Source organism: Pseudorasbora parva, chromosome 5 (genome assembly GCF_024679245.1).
Source record: "Pseudorasbora parva isolate DD20220531a chromosome 5, ASM2467924v1, whole genome shotgun sequence".
Taxonomy (NCBI): Eukaryota; Metazoa; Chordata; class Actinopteri; order Cypriniformes; family Gobionidae; genus Pseudorasbora; species Pseudorasbora parva.
In genome coordinates, this window is record NC_090176.1 from 22,255,695 (window position 1) to 22,272,021 (window position 16,327).

At 36.0% G+C, this 16,327-nt stretch overlaps 1 protein-coding gene across 5 annotated transcripts in view; it reads left to right on the top strand.

Moving 5' to 3' along the window:
• The window catches only part of pard3bb (par-3 family cell polarity regulator beta b), a 460,252-nt gene that overhangs the window by 378,400 nt on the left and 65,525 nt on the right, over positions 1 to 16,327 (top strand). For 4 of the 5 annotated variants that reach the window (XM_067443471.1, XM_067443470.1, XM_067443473.1 and 1 more), the window contains one exon: positions 10,729 to 10,849. In XM_067443471.1, the coding sequence (XP_067299572.1) occupies positions 10,729 to 10,849 (121 nt within the window). The remainder of the gene's footprint in view (positions 1 to 10,728; positions 10,850 to 16,327) is intronic. The other variant, XM_067443472.1, reaches the window with a different exon arrangement.

A 16,327-nucleotide genomic window follows, 5' to 3' on the forward strand; every position in this document is an offset into this window, starting at 1 on the left:
AGTGAGAGGTGTGTGCCTGTGTCTTTGATTAGAGCAGGACCCTTATTAAACATTGATGGTGTTATTCATTTGGAGGGTGAGGAGGGTGCTCAGTCAAAATGGCAGCAGTAATTAAGGCGTTCTGGATATGATGGCTGCATGATGGAGTGTTGAAAGCATAACTACACAGCCCAGGCACTGCAGGGGAAATGGCTTGCTTGGGAACCACAGGCCGAAAATAAATGCACGCGTTTGGTGCTTTATGGCGTGTGCGTGTATGTGGTTTGTGCAACTACCGAATACCTTTAGAGCGAAGCTGATTTATTTGGTTGTGTGTTCACAAAACCTCATATTTGAAATGTTTTAGCTTGAAGCTGATTCCAGTCTTGATACACATCACTTTATTAATGTGGTTAATACAATAAATGGATAAATTAACATTATATTTAAAATAAATAAAAGAGATCGAATCGCTCCACTCTACCAACGTAGGGTGAAAAATCCACAAATATTAATAAACGTAATATGTAGAATTATTTTACTTCTGGCAGGTCAGAGAGTGTTCTGTGAGAGGTAAAATGCCTGTGTAACGTCAAATTAAAATTAAATGGGGAAAATAATTAAGACAAAAAGAAGCGCAGATCATTCCTTTGTGATCATAAATTTTAGGTTCAAATGTACAAATGTATATTTTAACTCATGTAGCTGGCAAATTCTCACAATATTTAATCACACTTTGTCTCCATATTATTTTTTAATGATTCTCAACTGTGACATTTTACAGTATAAATATTCCATGTCTCTCAATTAATATGAGATTATAATGAGGTTAAATAATTACAGAAGAACTAGAAAAAGGTTAATATATATATATATATATATATTTTTTTAGTTATATCACATCACACCACAGCACTTTTTCATTTCATGTCAGCCACCCACAAATTATTTTATGCAATATAATGAGCATATGTTGTAAAACCAGTGGTCTCCAGTGCATTTCATAGCGATGCTGTAATTCTCCTGTGGTCTCTTTGTCTTCACATCCAAAAAACACGATTAAACACAGATTTCTAATATCTAATCGTGGATTTGCTCGTTTTATCCCCCCCCCCCCCCCCCTTTCCCAGAAAGACTTGGAAGGCGGCGATGCTTTTTGCTTGTCTTGTTGTATTTGTTGTCGCGACCTTACTAATCTTGTGACATGAATTAGTGCGCTAGTCTAGACCTGCAGTTTTGCACGTCGTCCCACTAAGAGTCACACGCTGAAGAAATCAACAGCATCAGCCCATTTCAGACGCCATTAATGTGAAGTACAACCGCCGCAGCAGGTTTTTATGCATAATGCTATCGCTCACCATTGTAGTCAATTCCAATTTAGCTGTAAAAGGTCATAATATTTTATGTATTAGTATTTTATGGACCTATTCACTGTTCCAATCAATACAGGATTTGGATCAAGACTTGCATGTGATTTTCATCCCCTGGTCTCGCTTTCTTTCGCTCTTTTTTATGCTGTCTGCCTCATAAATTGTGTAAAGTAGCCGTGAGGGAGTGTGGTGGAGAGAAGATGGATGCTACTACACTTTCCCGCTCCATTCTCTCAGCTCTCCAATCACTGAGATTGAGAAGTGAAAAATGGAGGGGTTGTAACAGGGGCATAACTCTGGGTCTTCCCCCCCTAGATGAGCCGCTGTCTGTCTGACCTACTGCTGCCCACCCTGATCTGTGCCGCAGTGCAACTCTTGGCCTGATGCCTCAGAGCTTTTCTCTCATGTAGAGGGTCATTTCTGTGGTGTGTGTGTGTGTGTGTGTGTGGGTACTGATACTGAATGTTGATACTGAAGTGAAAAAAAAGAAAAACGTTCATATCTTATTGACTTTCTATAATGTGATGTTTTTCCCCCCAATAATGTGTTTTTTTCCCTCCTGCATGTCCTTGGTTACAAGAAGAAAAATAAATAAAGCAAATGCCACTATTCATTCATTGCACAATAAGGTCAATAATATTTATTAATTTCATGTTGGGGTGTGTAACTGGTAGAGCATGTCGACAGCAACCCCAAGGTCATGTGTTTGATTCCCTGGAAAAAAAACACACATGAAATGCCAAATACTATATGTTACTATGTGTATGGATATTGCAGACAAAATACTCATTCTTCATTGGATTCAATGTATTTATTTACCTTTTTTTTACCTGGAAGTTTCATTGAGATTAAAATCTCTTTTACAAGAGAGACTGGCCAAGGTATACCAGCCAAATATTTAGACAACATGTTTAAATACAACAAATACAAAATAAAAATAAAAAGAAATATTAGAACAGTATCCTCTCAGCAAGACAACCCCAAGCCTTTTTTACCACTGTCTTTATGAGGCCTTTAAATTCACCAATAGGCACCAATACTATAGAAAATACACATTAATATTACTGCAAAAAAAGGTTTTTATTGAAAATGGCATTGATCATGTAAAAAATATTTAAATTAAATGCATGTCATAGATTGAAAAATATATTTTCACTGGTAAGATTAAGTCTATAAAGTGTGGGGTAAATTTTTATTACAATTGAATTGATGCAAATATGCATTTTGTGTACGTTTTCGATGGAGTGATTGAGCGAGGTTATTTTATTTGTTCTGAGAAATAAATCTGAGATTTCGCTATCCTGTATTATTTTAGATTTGCACATATACTGTACTAAATTGGAAAACAATCACGTGAATTCACACGAAATCCAATAATTATGCATTTTTATTATTTTTCTTCTTTTGAAAAGGAGCTGAATAGCCTTTTAACTGTTGATATAGTCTGACAACAATATATTTTACCAAAAAGAGTTAACTTTGTTTTTCTGTAGCTGCAAATCCAATCTGTTTGGTAACTGTATGTTTGTTTGATTATGTGACTATGTATAGTATATCTGTATATGTGTTTTAAATTAGTTGGACAAGGACGTTAAACAACATGAGTTGGCTTTGATGTCATGGTATGCTGCTTGGCTTAGAAAAGCGGAGGGAAAAAGAGCAGAAATGTGTGTTTGTGTGTGCATCTGAATGCATGCTTCACAGCAACACCTCCGGGATTGCAGCAGCAACATTAGGCCTGTTTGAGTCACAGGAATCTTTATTGTTCCTGAAAGAACAACAGATGAAAAAGGCTGTTTATGACAGCATGTGATGGAGAGAGGTTGGCTAGTTTTGTGTGTGTGTGCGTGTAAGTGTGTGTTATTAAACCATGGGACTTTTCTTGTTTTCTGTCCCTGTGTGTGTGTGTGTGTGTGTGTGTGTTCATGTTTTTCTATCCCAGTGTGCACTTCAGCTTGAATGCACACTGACTCATGGGGACTCGTGTCACAGTGGGGACCTAAATTAAGATCCATACGAAGAAACGAGCTTATAAATCAAACAGATTTAGTTTTTTTTTTTTTTGAAAATGTAAAAATGCAGAAAGTTTTGTGTGATGGGTAGGTTTAGGGGGTAGGGTTAGTGTAAGAGGATAGAATATACAGTTTGTACAGTATAAAAACCATTATGTCTATGGAAAGTCCCCACAAAGATAGCAAACCAAATGTGTGTGTGTGTGTTTTTGCATATACTGTTGGCTTGTTTTTGAGACCTCACTGTACGGGTTCAGCGTCCCGTGTAAAGGAGTTTGAGTGTGCGTGTGGCCACCGGGTCGCAGCGCTCTGGCCCGTTCCCACAGCATCATCCCTCTGGAATGCCTGGCACTCGGGCTGTCTGCCTAACGAGCTTTTAAAAAAAGACATGTTAATTTGTTTTGTCTTAATCTAATCCCTCCACTGTCTCATTCATCCTCTGTTCTTCAAGTTTTTCTCTCTCACACACACTCCCCCCCCCCTCTCTCTCTCTCTCTCTCTCTCTCTCTCTCTCTCTCTCTCTCTCCTCTCTCTCTCTCTCTGTCTCTCTCTCTCTCTCTCTCTGTCTCTCTATCGCTCTCTCTCTCAGATAATCTGATTGGTCTGGACTTGAAGGAAAAAAAAACATAAATTGAATTTTGGTGTTGTGCGTCTAAAGGGAGAATGAGGGAATTTTGTAAATTTGTCAGCCTACGCTAGTTTTTGATGAAAGTACGACTTGTTCTGGAGTTGTAGAGTTGTAGTTTTATTGTGAAAACACGTCTGTTCTCTTCAGGGAGATATAACTACATGTTGAGCACTCATATTTACACCTCCACTTAACTAGATTTTTGTCCTTTTTTTCTTCTCTGAAAGTGAAAACACATTTGATGTTTAAAAAAAAAAAAAAATCTGTGTTGTGTGTTATTTTAACCCACTGTTGTCTGCATTGTTCTAACAATTAAATATTTTATATATATATATATATATATATATATATATATATATATATATATATATATATATATATATATATATATATATATATATATATATATATATATATATTCAATTATACAAATATATATATATAGGGTTCAACTTAGGGAAAAATTGCCAAACATATGGCAACGCTGTACCACAATGGAAAATGGTCAAAAGTAGTTTTTCTATAAAATTATTATTTTGTTTTCTATTTGGATGCACATTTTTAGATGCAATATCGCTGTATTCACTTTGTTAAAATAATAAATAATTGTGTAACTTATGCATAAACACAACTATACTAGAGTAAACACTTTAAATAAATAGATAACTGCAATCTATTGTTGATGCTATTATCTATAATAAATCCCAATAGGAAACATTTCTGCAATTCCACTGTAGTCCAGCATTCCCATATGGCAACATTCCTATTTTTACATTGTGGTACAGTGTTGTCATATGGGAACATTTATATTTTACACTAAAAATGTGAGACACATTTGATTTGTGAATAATAATATCTATTCACAAATGTTATTGTTGTTTTGTAACATATATTGTTTCATATTTTATGATCTTTTTTACAGATAAAATATTGCTTTGTCATTTTAGTAATTCCCCTTTATTTCAGGGTAACTTTACAATAAGATTGTAATAATACAAAATTCTTCACCCTCTCGAACTGTTAATTTTTTGCCTGACATGCTACCGCATGGAGAAGCTGTGTTAGCGATCTGCCCCTGTGTGATTTTGATAAATCATGGATGTTTTCTTTTTCTTTTCTATCCAATATTTACTATTTCATTTTTATTAAGGTTATCAAAACATTGCTGACCTTTATTGTGCATGCAGTCTTTTAACTTTAACTGTGTTTTTCCCTCTCATTATTATCTGCCACCTTTTATTTCCAGCTGCACATTCATAGTACATATGCAGCTGGGATTGTACCCCAGGGGTTGATGTCCTGAAAAATGTCTGTCTGATGTGTGAAGTTTACGATAGGATCCTCACCCACAGCATCTGATCGCTGCATGCACCCCTCACTGAGATGGTGAACATGGCTGTTCTGCTTGGCGTGTTGACAATGGGAAGCAACAGTTATGGAAAGGTTGTGTTTGTGTTAGCCGAGCGTTGAGGGATTGATTTTGGTGTTTGTGTGTTGGAAGCTGTGAGATGACTGACAGGACTTTATCTCCCATGTCACACTTCCACAGTTCTGTGCCACAACACAATATTTGAGAAAGAGAAATATCTCACATTCCCCTCTTGAACGTTTGATAAGGGCATCATTTTGCCATGTCTGGAAAGGCAGAGATGTTTATTGAGCTTTGGACAAGTAGAACAATATTAAAGGGATAGTTCATCCAAAAATCTACATTCTGCCATAATTTTCTCACCATATGCCTTTCAAATCCCACATGAATTTCTTCTGTTTGAACATAAAAGGATACTAAAATTCGCTAATATCGGTCAGATAACAGTATTTTGAGTTTCTGTTGATTAAACCATATGTTTCTTTGTATTAACTCAAATTTTAGTTTCATTGAACTCAAGGGATAGTTCATCCAGGAAAGAAAATTCTGTCATTTACTCACCCTTATGTTGTTTCATACCTGTATGAATTTCTTTCTTCTGTTGAACACATAAGAAGATATTTTGAAGAATCTTAGTAGTCAATGGCTACCATCATCTTTCTGGTTTCCAACATTCTTCAAAATATATTTTTTTGTGTTCAAAAGAAGAAAGAAACTCACAGGTTTGGAACAACATAATGGTAAATGACAGAATTTTCATTTTTGGGTGAACTAACCTTTTGAATCATTAATCAACCATGATTTTTTTTAGTGGACTGCTGTCACATGGAAGATATTTAGTAAATAATGTCTGAAATGTCTGTGTTCTTCACATAAAGCTATCTCAGGGTTTGTACAAGGTGCATAAAGTGCTTGAAGTACTTGGATTTGACTTTTTGAAATGTCATTCCTGGAAAACCCTTGAAAACAGCGTAATTATCAAAAGGTACTTAAAAAGTGATTGAATTATTGAATGACAGTAAATGTGAAATTAGTGTTTAATGTTATTGATAAAACAATATTGTCATGCAAAATTAACGCTACAGTCCGCTTGATGTAGCTATAGAGTAATTTTGCATGGCTATAAGTGTGAAATTGCTCATAAATATCCAAGTAAATGATACAGGTCAATTTCTCAGTTCAATCATATATACATGAGGGGGGAAATCAGTTTGTCATACACTGTAACAAAAAAAAAATAAAAAATTGTCTCCAATTGAACATTTTCTAGTGACATCTAAATTTTTTTTCATTTGGCCGAATTGAAATTCTGTGAATTGATGGAATTTAATTTACAGAAATTCAATTCGGCCGACTAAAAAATTTAGATGTGATTGGAGACCTGATTTTTTTTTTTTTTTTTTTTTTTTTAGTGCAGTGACATTTGTATTTTGTCATAGTACCTTTTCAATGGTCAATGTGCTGCACTTCATTTGTACCATTTAGTTTTATTAGTTTGTTTTTATTTTTCTATTTACTTTTTTTTAGAATTTAAAGGATAATAAAGATATTGTTTGATACGTGAGATCTTTGGTTGTAGGTTGTAGTCCAAAAAAAGTTTTGCAAAAACTTTTTTTGTAAACCAAAAAAAAAACTTTTTTTGTAAACCAAAAAAAGCAGTGCTTGAGAAGTCCTTGAAAGTCCTGGAAGTTTATTTTACATTAACTGTACGAATCCATGTGGATTCAGAATACTTAAACTCAAAAAGCCATCCTCTTTTATGACGCTTTTATGTTGTGTGTGTGTGTGAGTGTGTGTGACCATTAAAGAGATAGTTCACCCAAAAAGGAACATCTGAAGTTTGTCTGCTTACCTCCAGGGCATCCAAGAAATAGGTGACTTTGTTTCTTCAGTAGAACAAAAATGAAGACTGCAGTCTGTATAATGTGTTTGACTGGTAACAAAATCTATGAGAGTAAAAAACACATGCACAGACAAATCCAAATTAAACCCTGTGGCTCGTGACAACACATCGATGTCTTAAGACACGAAACTATGTTTTTTTTTTCCATCCAGCCTTGAGTGCTCCATCACATCGGGGGAGTGAGGTTTGTTCACGTATACTACACCAGATCGTGTACAGACAACACTCACGTGCTCAGGGCTGTTGGACATAGTGGTGTATTAGAGGTAAAAAAAATTATATAAATACTGTTGTGTTTCTCTCACAAACCAATCGTTTCATGTCTTAAGACATCAATGTGTCACGAGCCGCAGGGATTAATATGGATTTGTATTTGTTTTTTTTTATTACTCTCATAGATTTTGTTACCCATTCACATGCATTATACGACTGGCACAGTGCAACGGTTGGAGTTAAAAATCTTAATTTGTGTTCTACTGAAGTCACCTACATCTTGGATGCCCTAGGGGTAAGCAGATAAACGTCAAAAGTTCATTTTTGGGTGAACTATCCCTTTAAAGTTCAGTTTGGTCTTCATTTTCTCACTTTGATTGTATGGAAAAGAGCTTGAACATTATGCTGAAGTTCTAATTTTATGTTCCACAGAAGAAAATGACACAAGAATAAGTAAAGTCTGAATTTTAGATTTAGATGATATAATATCTGGTGCTTGTTTTTTGATGATGTAGTTTTTTTTATTGCATCAGGCAATAAAAATATCCTCTTTTTTTCAGAATTACAGCATCATGCTAAATCTTCATTGCATGCGTGTGATTGTGATTCTTGCTAGATATGAAGTGGGCTGTAACAAGTGGCTGTTGATTATCTTTGACAGAATTGAGTCGTTCTGTCTGCTTTGGCTCAGTTGTCATCACCGTGTCGTTTCTGATAAGTGCCGATGATAGAGCCGTAGCTTGAGCTACCACACTGTTCTTAAGTGGCTACAATCCGGACATATCAGCAGCCTGATAAACTGGGCTTCTGGATTTTTTTATCCATCAAATAATGTATAGGTCAAATCGATAGTGGTGCTTTGTTCTGAATGGGTGTGAGTGGGCCGGGGTCAGGTGGTTGTGTGTTATCTGGTGCGTATAACTGTTGGTCTATAAATGTGGATGAAGGGAAATAGCACTCATGCGTAGGAGACTGTGTGCGGATGTTAGCGGCTGGTGCAGCCTAGTCTTTGAAGATCTGGGTTGGTAAGCAAAAGATTATAGGTTCAAATGTCACAAGGGATAGTTTGAGCTTCACTAAGTGGAACGGAACACAGGGATCTTGAGACACATTTTTAAAAGTTGAGCTATTTTAATAGACCATCTTAAAAAACAAAAACTAAACTCACCAATTAAAGGGGTGATGAATGGAGAAATCAACATTCCCTTGAGCCTTTAATATATAAAAGTTCATGGTAATATAAGAATATTCTGTAAGTTTCAGAGCTGAAAACTTCCTTGTTAGTAAAAGAAAAGCTTTTATAGACACCAGGCCCAGAAAACGAGGCTCTCTAATCAATGACGTATTAGAAGGGTACAACGTCGCCTCTATGTGTAGACTGCTTCTGTAGCTCCGCCCACCGACTCGTGGAGCTAAACTGATCGCTTTACCGAGCAATAAACACGCCGAAGATAGCAAGATAATCGTTTGTAAACAAGACACAGGACGACACTGGATTTGCAGAGATATTGAGATTAAAACACAATGCTGTGCCTTCTATATATGATCCGACAGGAACGGTGCAACACACTTATGTGAGTAAAACGTTTTTTATATGTAAGGAATAATTGACGACGGGCTGTTGAATTATTAGAAAAATAATGCACACCCGAGGTGGTGATGAGGCCACAATGTCAAGCAGAGTGGCTGTTACACCTCAGGTGTGCATTATTTTTTCTAATATAGAATATAGTTTGTTTTCTAGCCCGGAGTTAATTATTCCTCTTATACTACAGTTAACACACCTCAAGACATCGATCCGATATATTTAAAGGGATTCGTCCGGTTTTTGTACTTAAATCGCTATTGTGAGTAGGACTATTTCTTCCGCGTCTCTTCCAACGGCTCTTTTGCTAGTTCCGAAACGTCATTTTAAAGCTGGTAACGGAGGCATTCTGCTGCAGTTATTAATGAAGTTATTAGAAAGAGAGCGAGAGCAACAGACACACACACACAGAGAGAGAGAGAGAAAGAGAGAGAGTTTGTGTGAGTTAGGCTACCTCTGTGCGTCTCTAAAAAAACGCTGTTATTACCTCGCTAGTGAAAAAAATGTCATGTGTACCCTTGTTTTTAGTCCTGTAATTTCCACTATTACAGTTAACTATGCGAAGAGATATGGCACTCTAATGCGGTCAAGAGAGCTGCCTGGAACTATGTTTCCCAGAAAATAATTGCTCACCACAGAACGTTCATTAGCCAATCAGATTCAAGCATTCAACAGCCCCATAGTATAAGTGATAGTATTGCATTGCTACAGATTGTATTGATTATGTTTATGTGTCTAACAGAACATACCTTAGCACACTGTCACAGGCTGGATAATCCCTTATCTGTTATAGAACAGATCAGATCGGACATGTAATGTTATAGGCAAGGGCTCGCATAGCTCACTGTCCCAGGGCTATCTGTTTTCCAGTCGGGCTACCATAACGTAAGCATGTCAGCAGGCCGATGAATCTTAAATAGTGAAATAGCATTCCTTTCTTGATCTGCATTGTTCACTTTCTTGACTTGATATTTAAAGAGTGGGTGGATGAGAGATAAATCATTTTGTTTGTTTGATAAATACGTTTTGAGAATTCTGTCAGAGAATTATTCCGGTTGCCGTTTTCAAAACAATCCCTCATGTGAACTGACAGGAGAGCTGAAGCTCATTAAATATGCAAATCTTCTCCAATCCTAGCTGTGGGCGTTTACTTTTAAGTCTTCAGTGCTATTGTGAATAGGCCATCAAAACCCAGAGTTCAGGAGAGAGCCTCAAAACCAGTGTAGAAAATAGTCCATTACTTATTAATTATGATGTTTTGAATGTAAAAAACATGCAAACGTCCTCAGTTGATGGAAGTTAAGTGAAAAGTGAAAAGTGGAAGTGAAAAGTTGACCTTAGACAACAGTATATAAAAAAGCCAGTTCATGACACCTTTAAGTAAACCAACTGCCACTTTTGTAATGTATCTGTGTAGTACTACTAACTGACAGAATGACAATAAATCACTTCTATGTTATGTAAATTATGGTATTCTTAAAATAATTTGATAATTTAATTAAGAAGGCATTTAGACTTTTTTACAGTGACTAGGGGGAGTCTTTTTTGGACCTATAACCTTTTGGTTAACAGCCCAGATCTTTAGCCACATTGCCACACCATCACATTTCTACATTAATGTAATATTTGTGCTAAGTGAATTGTGTTTTTTTCTTCTTCTTTTTTTTAGCAGTATGGACCGTATCCAGCAGCTGAGGAGGGAGTATCTTCAGGCTCGTATAGAGGGAGCAGCTCCAGCCTACGAGGAGCTGGAGGCCCGACGGAGAGGACCAGAGTACGAACAACACAGAGTAAGACATCAAACCCACACACCACCCATCCAACACACTTTCACTACCACACAGGGTCCAAAATTACCACTCGCCAGGCGTCAATGGATGTCAAAATTGGTTTTAAAGTAATTGGGATCGGTAGGATTAAAAAAAAATAAAAATCTTCAAAGAAGCGTGAAGCTCACCATGGCTTTGTCTATTTGATCTGTAAAAGCAGTAATATTGTGAAATAGTATTATAATTCAGAATACCTTTTTAAATATATTTTAAAATTTCTTTAATATTAAACAATATCTTTATTATAATTTATTCATATGATGACATAGCAGATTTTTCAGCATCATTACTCCCGTCTTCAGTGTCTGTCCTTCAGAAATCATCATAATATGCAGATTTGGTGCTTAACTGTTGTTTTGCTTGATATTTTTGTGAAAACTGCAAAACATTTTGCTAGTACAGTAATACAGTACTACAAATAATTTGCAAACTATTGGTTTATAGATGATTTATAGTTAACATATTTTAGTCTCTACATTGTTTATATATTAATAGGCTATAGTGAGTTCGTCATTCATTGTCACTGTAATGAACCAAATTATTATTATTTAATTAGCTCATGTGTAAAGAGATCATGTTTTTATGCTTTGTTAACTTATTAATCCTAAATAGTTCTCACTTTAGATTAGGTCTCGGAAAATGGGAAAATGTCATTAATTAAGCGCTTTACATTTACATTTAATAATTTATCTTAATAATTTATCGAAACAATGAAACAAACAAGGCCAACAACCTGTAAGAGGTGTAAGAAGTGACAGTAAATTAAGCACAGTATACAAACTTTTTTTTCTTGTTGCTTTAAACCAACCTTTATTGGACATTTGCTGCATAAACATAAACTCACTTTTTGCCACACTTGTTAATGGCCAATGACTTAGGCAAGGCAAGGCAAGGCAAGGCTTAAGGAAATAAATAGTTTTTACTGGCCATGAAACTGTTTTTACAAAAACCAGTGAAAATGTACAATGTATATTGCAATTCCGATATCACATCTAAAACTAAAATAAATGTTAAACATTATTACATTTTTCCCAGCCAAACACAGATTTTTTTGTTATTTGTGAGAAAACGCTTCCCCGCTAAACACAGAAGTTTCCGGCTTTCCGTATTTTCACTGTTATACGCTAGAGGGGTGATATTGCGCATCTTCTGAATGAGTTTAGATTCTCTTGATCAAAACACCACTAAAAGACAATGCAGAACCGAGCAATCTCATATGTAAACTAATGTGATCATCAACATTAAACAGCATATAAATCAGAACTGCCTAATGTTACTAAATGAAATGTGGACCCAGGATGAGCTATAGAACTGTGCAAGCATTAGGGGTGTCAATGGACTCAATCATCATTCTGAATCTGGATGTTGTCTATGACAAAAATAAAATTTCTCATCTTTTTGCACAACATGGTGTTTTTTATGAAACTAAACCCATATTCAAGTGTTGATAAAAAAAAGAATGCATCAAGCTAGAATACGTTTTTTGTTTGTTTTTTATAAGCAGGGCTCTGTTATTTATTTTGAAATATTGCATGCCCAGATATATATACACAATAAAATATTCTGGGGACCATTATATTTTTGGGAAACTTTTTTTTTTTTAAACGCTGGTAGGGAAAGAGTTAAGTAACAAGACAAGTAACAGTAGTTTTCAGGTAGAGACATTGAATAAACTAATCAAATGTTAAACCTAGAGTCAAGAGTCATTTTTTTTTCTTCATTAAAAATGCAGAAAGCAGCAGGGTTATTAGGTTGCTATCACTTTAAGTCTAATGTACGTAATATACTGATACTGTACATATCGCCTTGCTCTACTCTTTATGTTTACTTAAGCCATAACCAACTGTGTTAAATAGCATACTTGCCAAGATGGACATTTTGACAAAATGTGTGTGTGAATTTGTCTTTTCATGATCAAGAAAACACTTTCTGGGTACGGGCTTTTGATGTTTCATCTCACAACACTTTCCACACAGCGCTCAAATAATGAGTTCCCTTTTTTGCTTGAATATTTAAAGGGGTGGTTGATTATGATTTCACTTTTTAAACACACTTTTAGTTAGAGTGTAATGTTGCCGTTTAAGCATAAACAATATCTGTAAAGTAACGATATTCAAAGTTCAAAGCAAAGGGAAATAGAAACAGAAATTGCTTTTTAAGGACTATAACAAACGGCTGGTAGGAAATACACAAGCTTCCACCCGGGTAAGTGGCATCACTAACTGTGAAATTTTCATAAACCCTGGGAACATGCAATAAAGGGAGTGAGATTATCATGACAGAATATGCTAATCAATGACTTGAAGTTAGTTAAATCAATATCAGCTACATAGGCTAAATTCATCAACTAACCATTCAGAAACATCCTGTTGCATTCTACATGTTGTCACTTCCTCTCGAGGTCTCTCTATCATTGTCCAACTCCGCTTTGAACATAAAAGGCTGAACAGTTTCATTGCCTGTCTTTATGAGGTAATCAGAGCTGCTAACTGGAGCTCCTGAAGCTCCGCCCTGTAAGGAGCAGCTCATTTGCATTTAAAGAGACACAAAAATGGCACGTTTTTGCTTACACTCAAAAAGTGACAATTTTAACATGCAATTATAACGATTATGGGCTAAAACTTCACATACACACTTTGGGGACATCAGCTACTAGTATTTTACGTCCTATAAAAAGGTGCAGTTAACCACACCTTTAAATTGACGAAGCTTAAACTTTTATGATGATGCAGCACTGGCCCGAGAATCATTCACGTTTGTTCATGTTCATGTTCTCACAACATTGCATTGTAGAAATTGTAAAAAATGTGACAATCCCAACTGGCCATTGACACCATTTCATTTACTCAGCAATGTTGAGTTTCTCGCCTTTGGTGCTCGGCAAGTGTTCATTTTACACCCTGAATGTACTGGTACGTTTTTTTGATACAGCAGCCAATGGCAGGTGTTGAAGAAAGTTCATTTTGGACCCTCATTTACATCATTTTTACCTTTCCCTTGTTCTGACTAGATAATTGTCCCAATATCTCTCTATACTGCCTTGATTCAGCAATACTAACTTTAATCAGGAGTCATAGAAACTTCCACCAAATACATTGGTGTCTTTCCTTATTAGGATTGGGACAAACCAGCGTAATTTGTTTTCACTCAGAGTACATAGTAATTCCCTTTGTATGAGATCAATAGTTATACCTTCTCAAATTCAAATGAGCTAACGTCTGTTTTTGTAAGAGCTGCAATGAACAATGAAGCATCGCAGGCTGTGGGATTAGAGAGGCAGATCGAATTAAACTAACTCCAAACAGCAATCACCAAATCTAACGAGCCTGCTCATTAAGGTCGACACTGCATTTATTCGTTTGCTCGTCTGTGCTTATTTATCTATTTATTCAGCGCTAATTATTCAGCTACTGAAGGAAACAAACACTCACTGCGTCAAAGCAAAACAAAGTTATCAGCCGCCGTTTTTGCATCAGAGGAAAAGTGTGAGCAGTTTTTGCGTGATGAAACGGTTCGGAACCACCTGAAGGCATGATTATTGCATCGTGGAAACGATGACTATTGACTGAAGGGAACATGAGAGAATTTGCCATATCCTGTGATTTTACACAGACACTCTCTTTCACATTCACAGAAGTTTCCATAGCCTCTTCTGTGAGTGAAATGTAGTCTGCACCACAGATATAAATAATACTCCTCATGACAGACACATTACGAATGCCTATTGTTACAGCTGCCTCTCGTTTGTTTTCAGATTTAGCCCTTTTATGGAAATATCTGTAGCATACGTATCTCACTCCATCAACCCACAAGGATCTTCCCCGTAAACACAGAGAAATGAAAAATCGTTTTTTTATTAGGATTTCTTGTTGGACTGTTCCAGAATCAGAACCGTTCCGCTATTGCCACACAAGCAAATTTTTCTGTTTTGTCCTGCTTTCCAGTAAATGTTTGAGCATTTCTTTGCCAGAGGATCCTACCGCTTATGTCATAACTATTTATTTTTCTTTTGTATATATATGAAAAGAGTTGCAGTGTTTACTGGTTCATTACTGTACTAACAGTAGGGTTGATATAGATTATGTATAGACTTTGATTGATGAATGCTCGACCACTCCATGAATTTCAGTGCTGACTCAGACTGCATTGCTCAGGCATGACTGTGGTGTAGTTGTCTCAGTGACCGCAAGTTCACTTTTGATGTACAGATGAAATTAAGGCTTGGCATTTGTCAGTATTTGTGTCAAAAATGGGTCTGTTTCAAAACCAGTGAGCTGCCTCGCTGTCTGCTGCCTACACAAAAACCTTCTTTCTAAGGCAGCGTCCTAACTGATAAAGAGGTATTTGAAGAGGTATCATATTGCTAAGCTAATGATCAGAGGCGGAGAGTTGTGCAATAGTTTTACTTTCTACTCAAGTACATATTTCAAGTATATACTTTATCAGTGTTTTTCTTTGGACACTTTTGCACACTTCAATCCTGTGTTCAATCCTCAAATAAAGATTCAAACGGTTGTGAATCAGTGTATTGATTCATGATTCGGATTGCATGCCAAACTTCTGAAATCACGTGACACTGGCGATCCAAATCATTGATCGATTCACTGATTCACAACCATTTGAATCTTTATTTGAGGTTTGAACACAAACAAGGAAGAGAAGACAATGCTGAATAAAGTCATAGTTTTTGTTATTTTTGGACCAAAATGTATTTTCGATGCTAACTAACTGATGTCACATATGGACTACTTTGATTATGTTTTTATTCCCTTTCTGGACATGGACAGTATAGTGTGCATACACTTGGATACACTCTCGGACTAAATATAAAATATCTTAAACTGTGTTCTGAAGATGAACGGAGGTCTTACGTGTGAGGAATGACAGGAGGGTGAGTCATTAATGACATCAATTACATTTTTGGGTGAACTAAATACTCAATATGAAACGCAGTGCAGTAAAAAATATAATATTATGTTTTGGAATGTTGTGAAGTAATAGTTTTCCAAAGAAGAACACCGATAAAGTACATACTTGAAAAATGAAATTACTTGGAAAGTAAAAATACTTCACTACCTTCCGCCTCTGCTAATGATACTCTGATAAAGATAAAAATACATAGCATGTCCATTTGCACAACAATGATATGCTTAAAGCTGAGACGTTTTTTCAGCATACAAACGACACCATTGTCAAAACGATCCCCATTTACAAAGTTTTGCGAAAACGTCAAAAAACGCTGTATTCTGCCCATGTATTCTGCGCCAGCCCATTAGATGGAGACCGCTTTCAAAAACTTGCACTTTGAAACACGTTTTTGTACAAGTTTGCCTTTTCAGAAAATATATAAGCAGCCAAAACTCATAAAAAGTGTTACCTTTTTAGTTAGGGTTAGAGGTGTCGTGTAAACAGCCCCTTAGATAAAATAATGGAAAGATG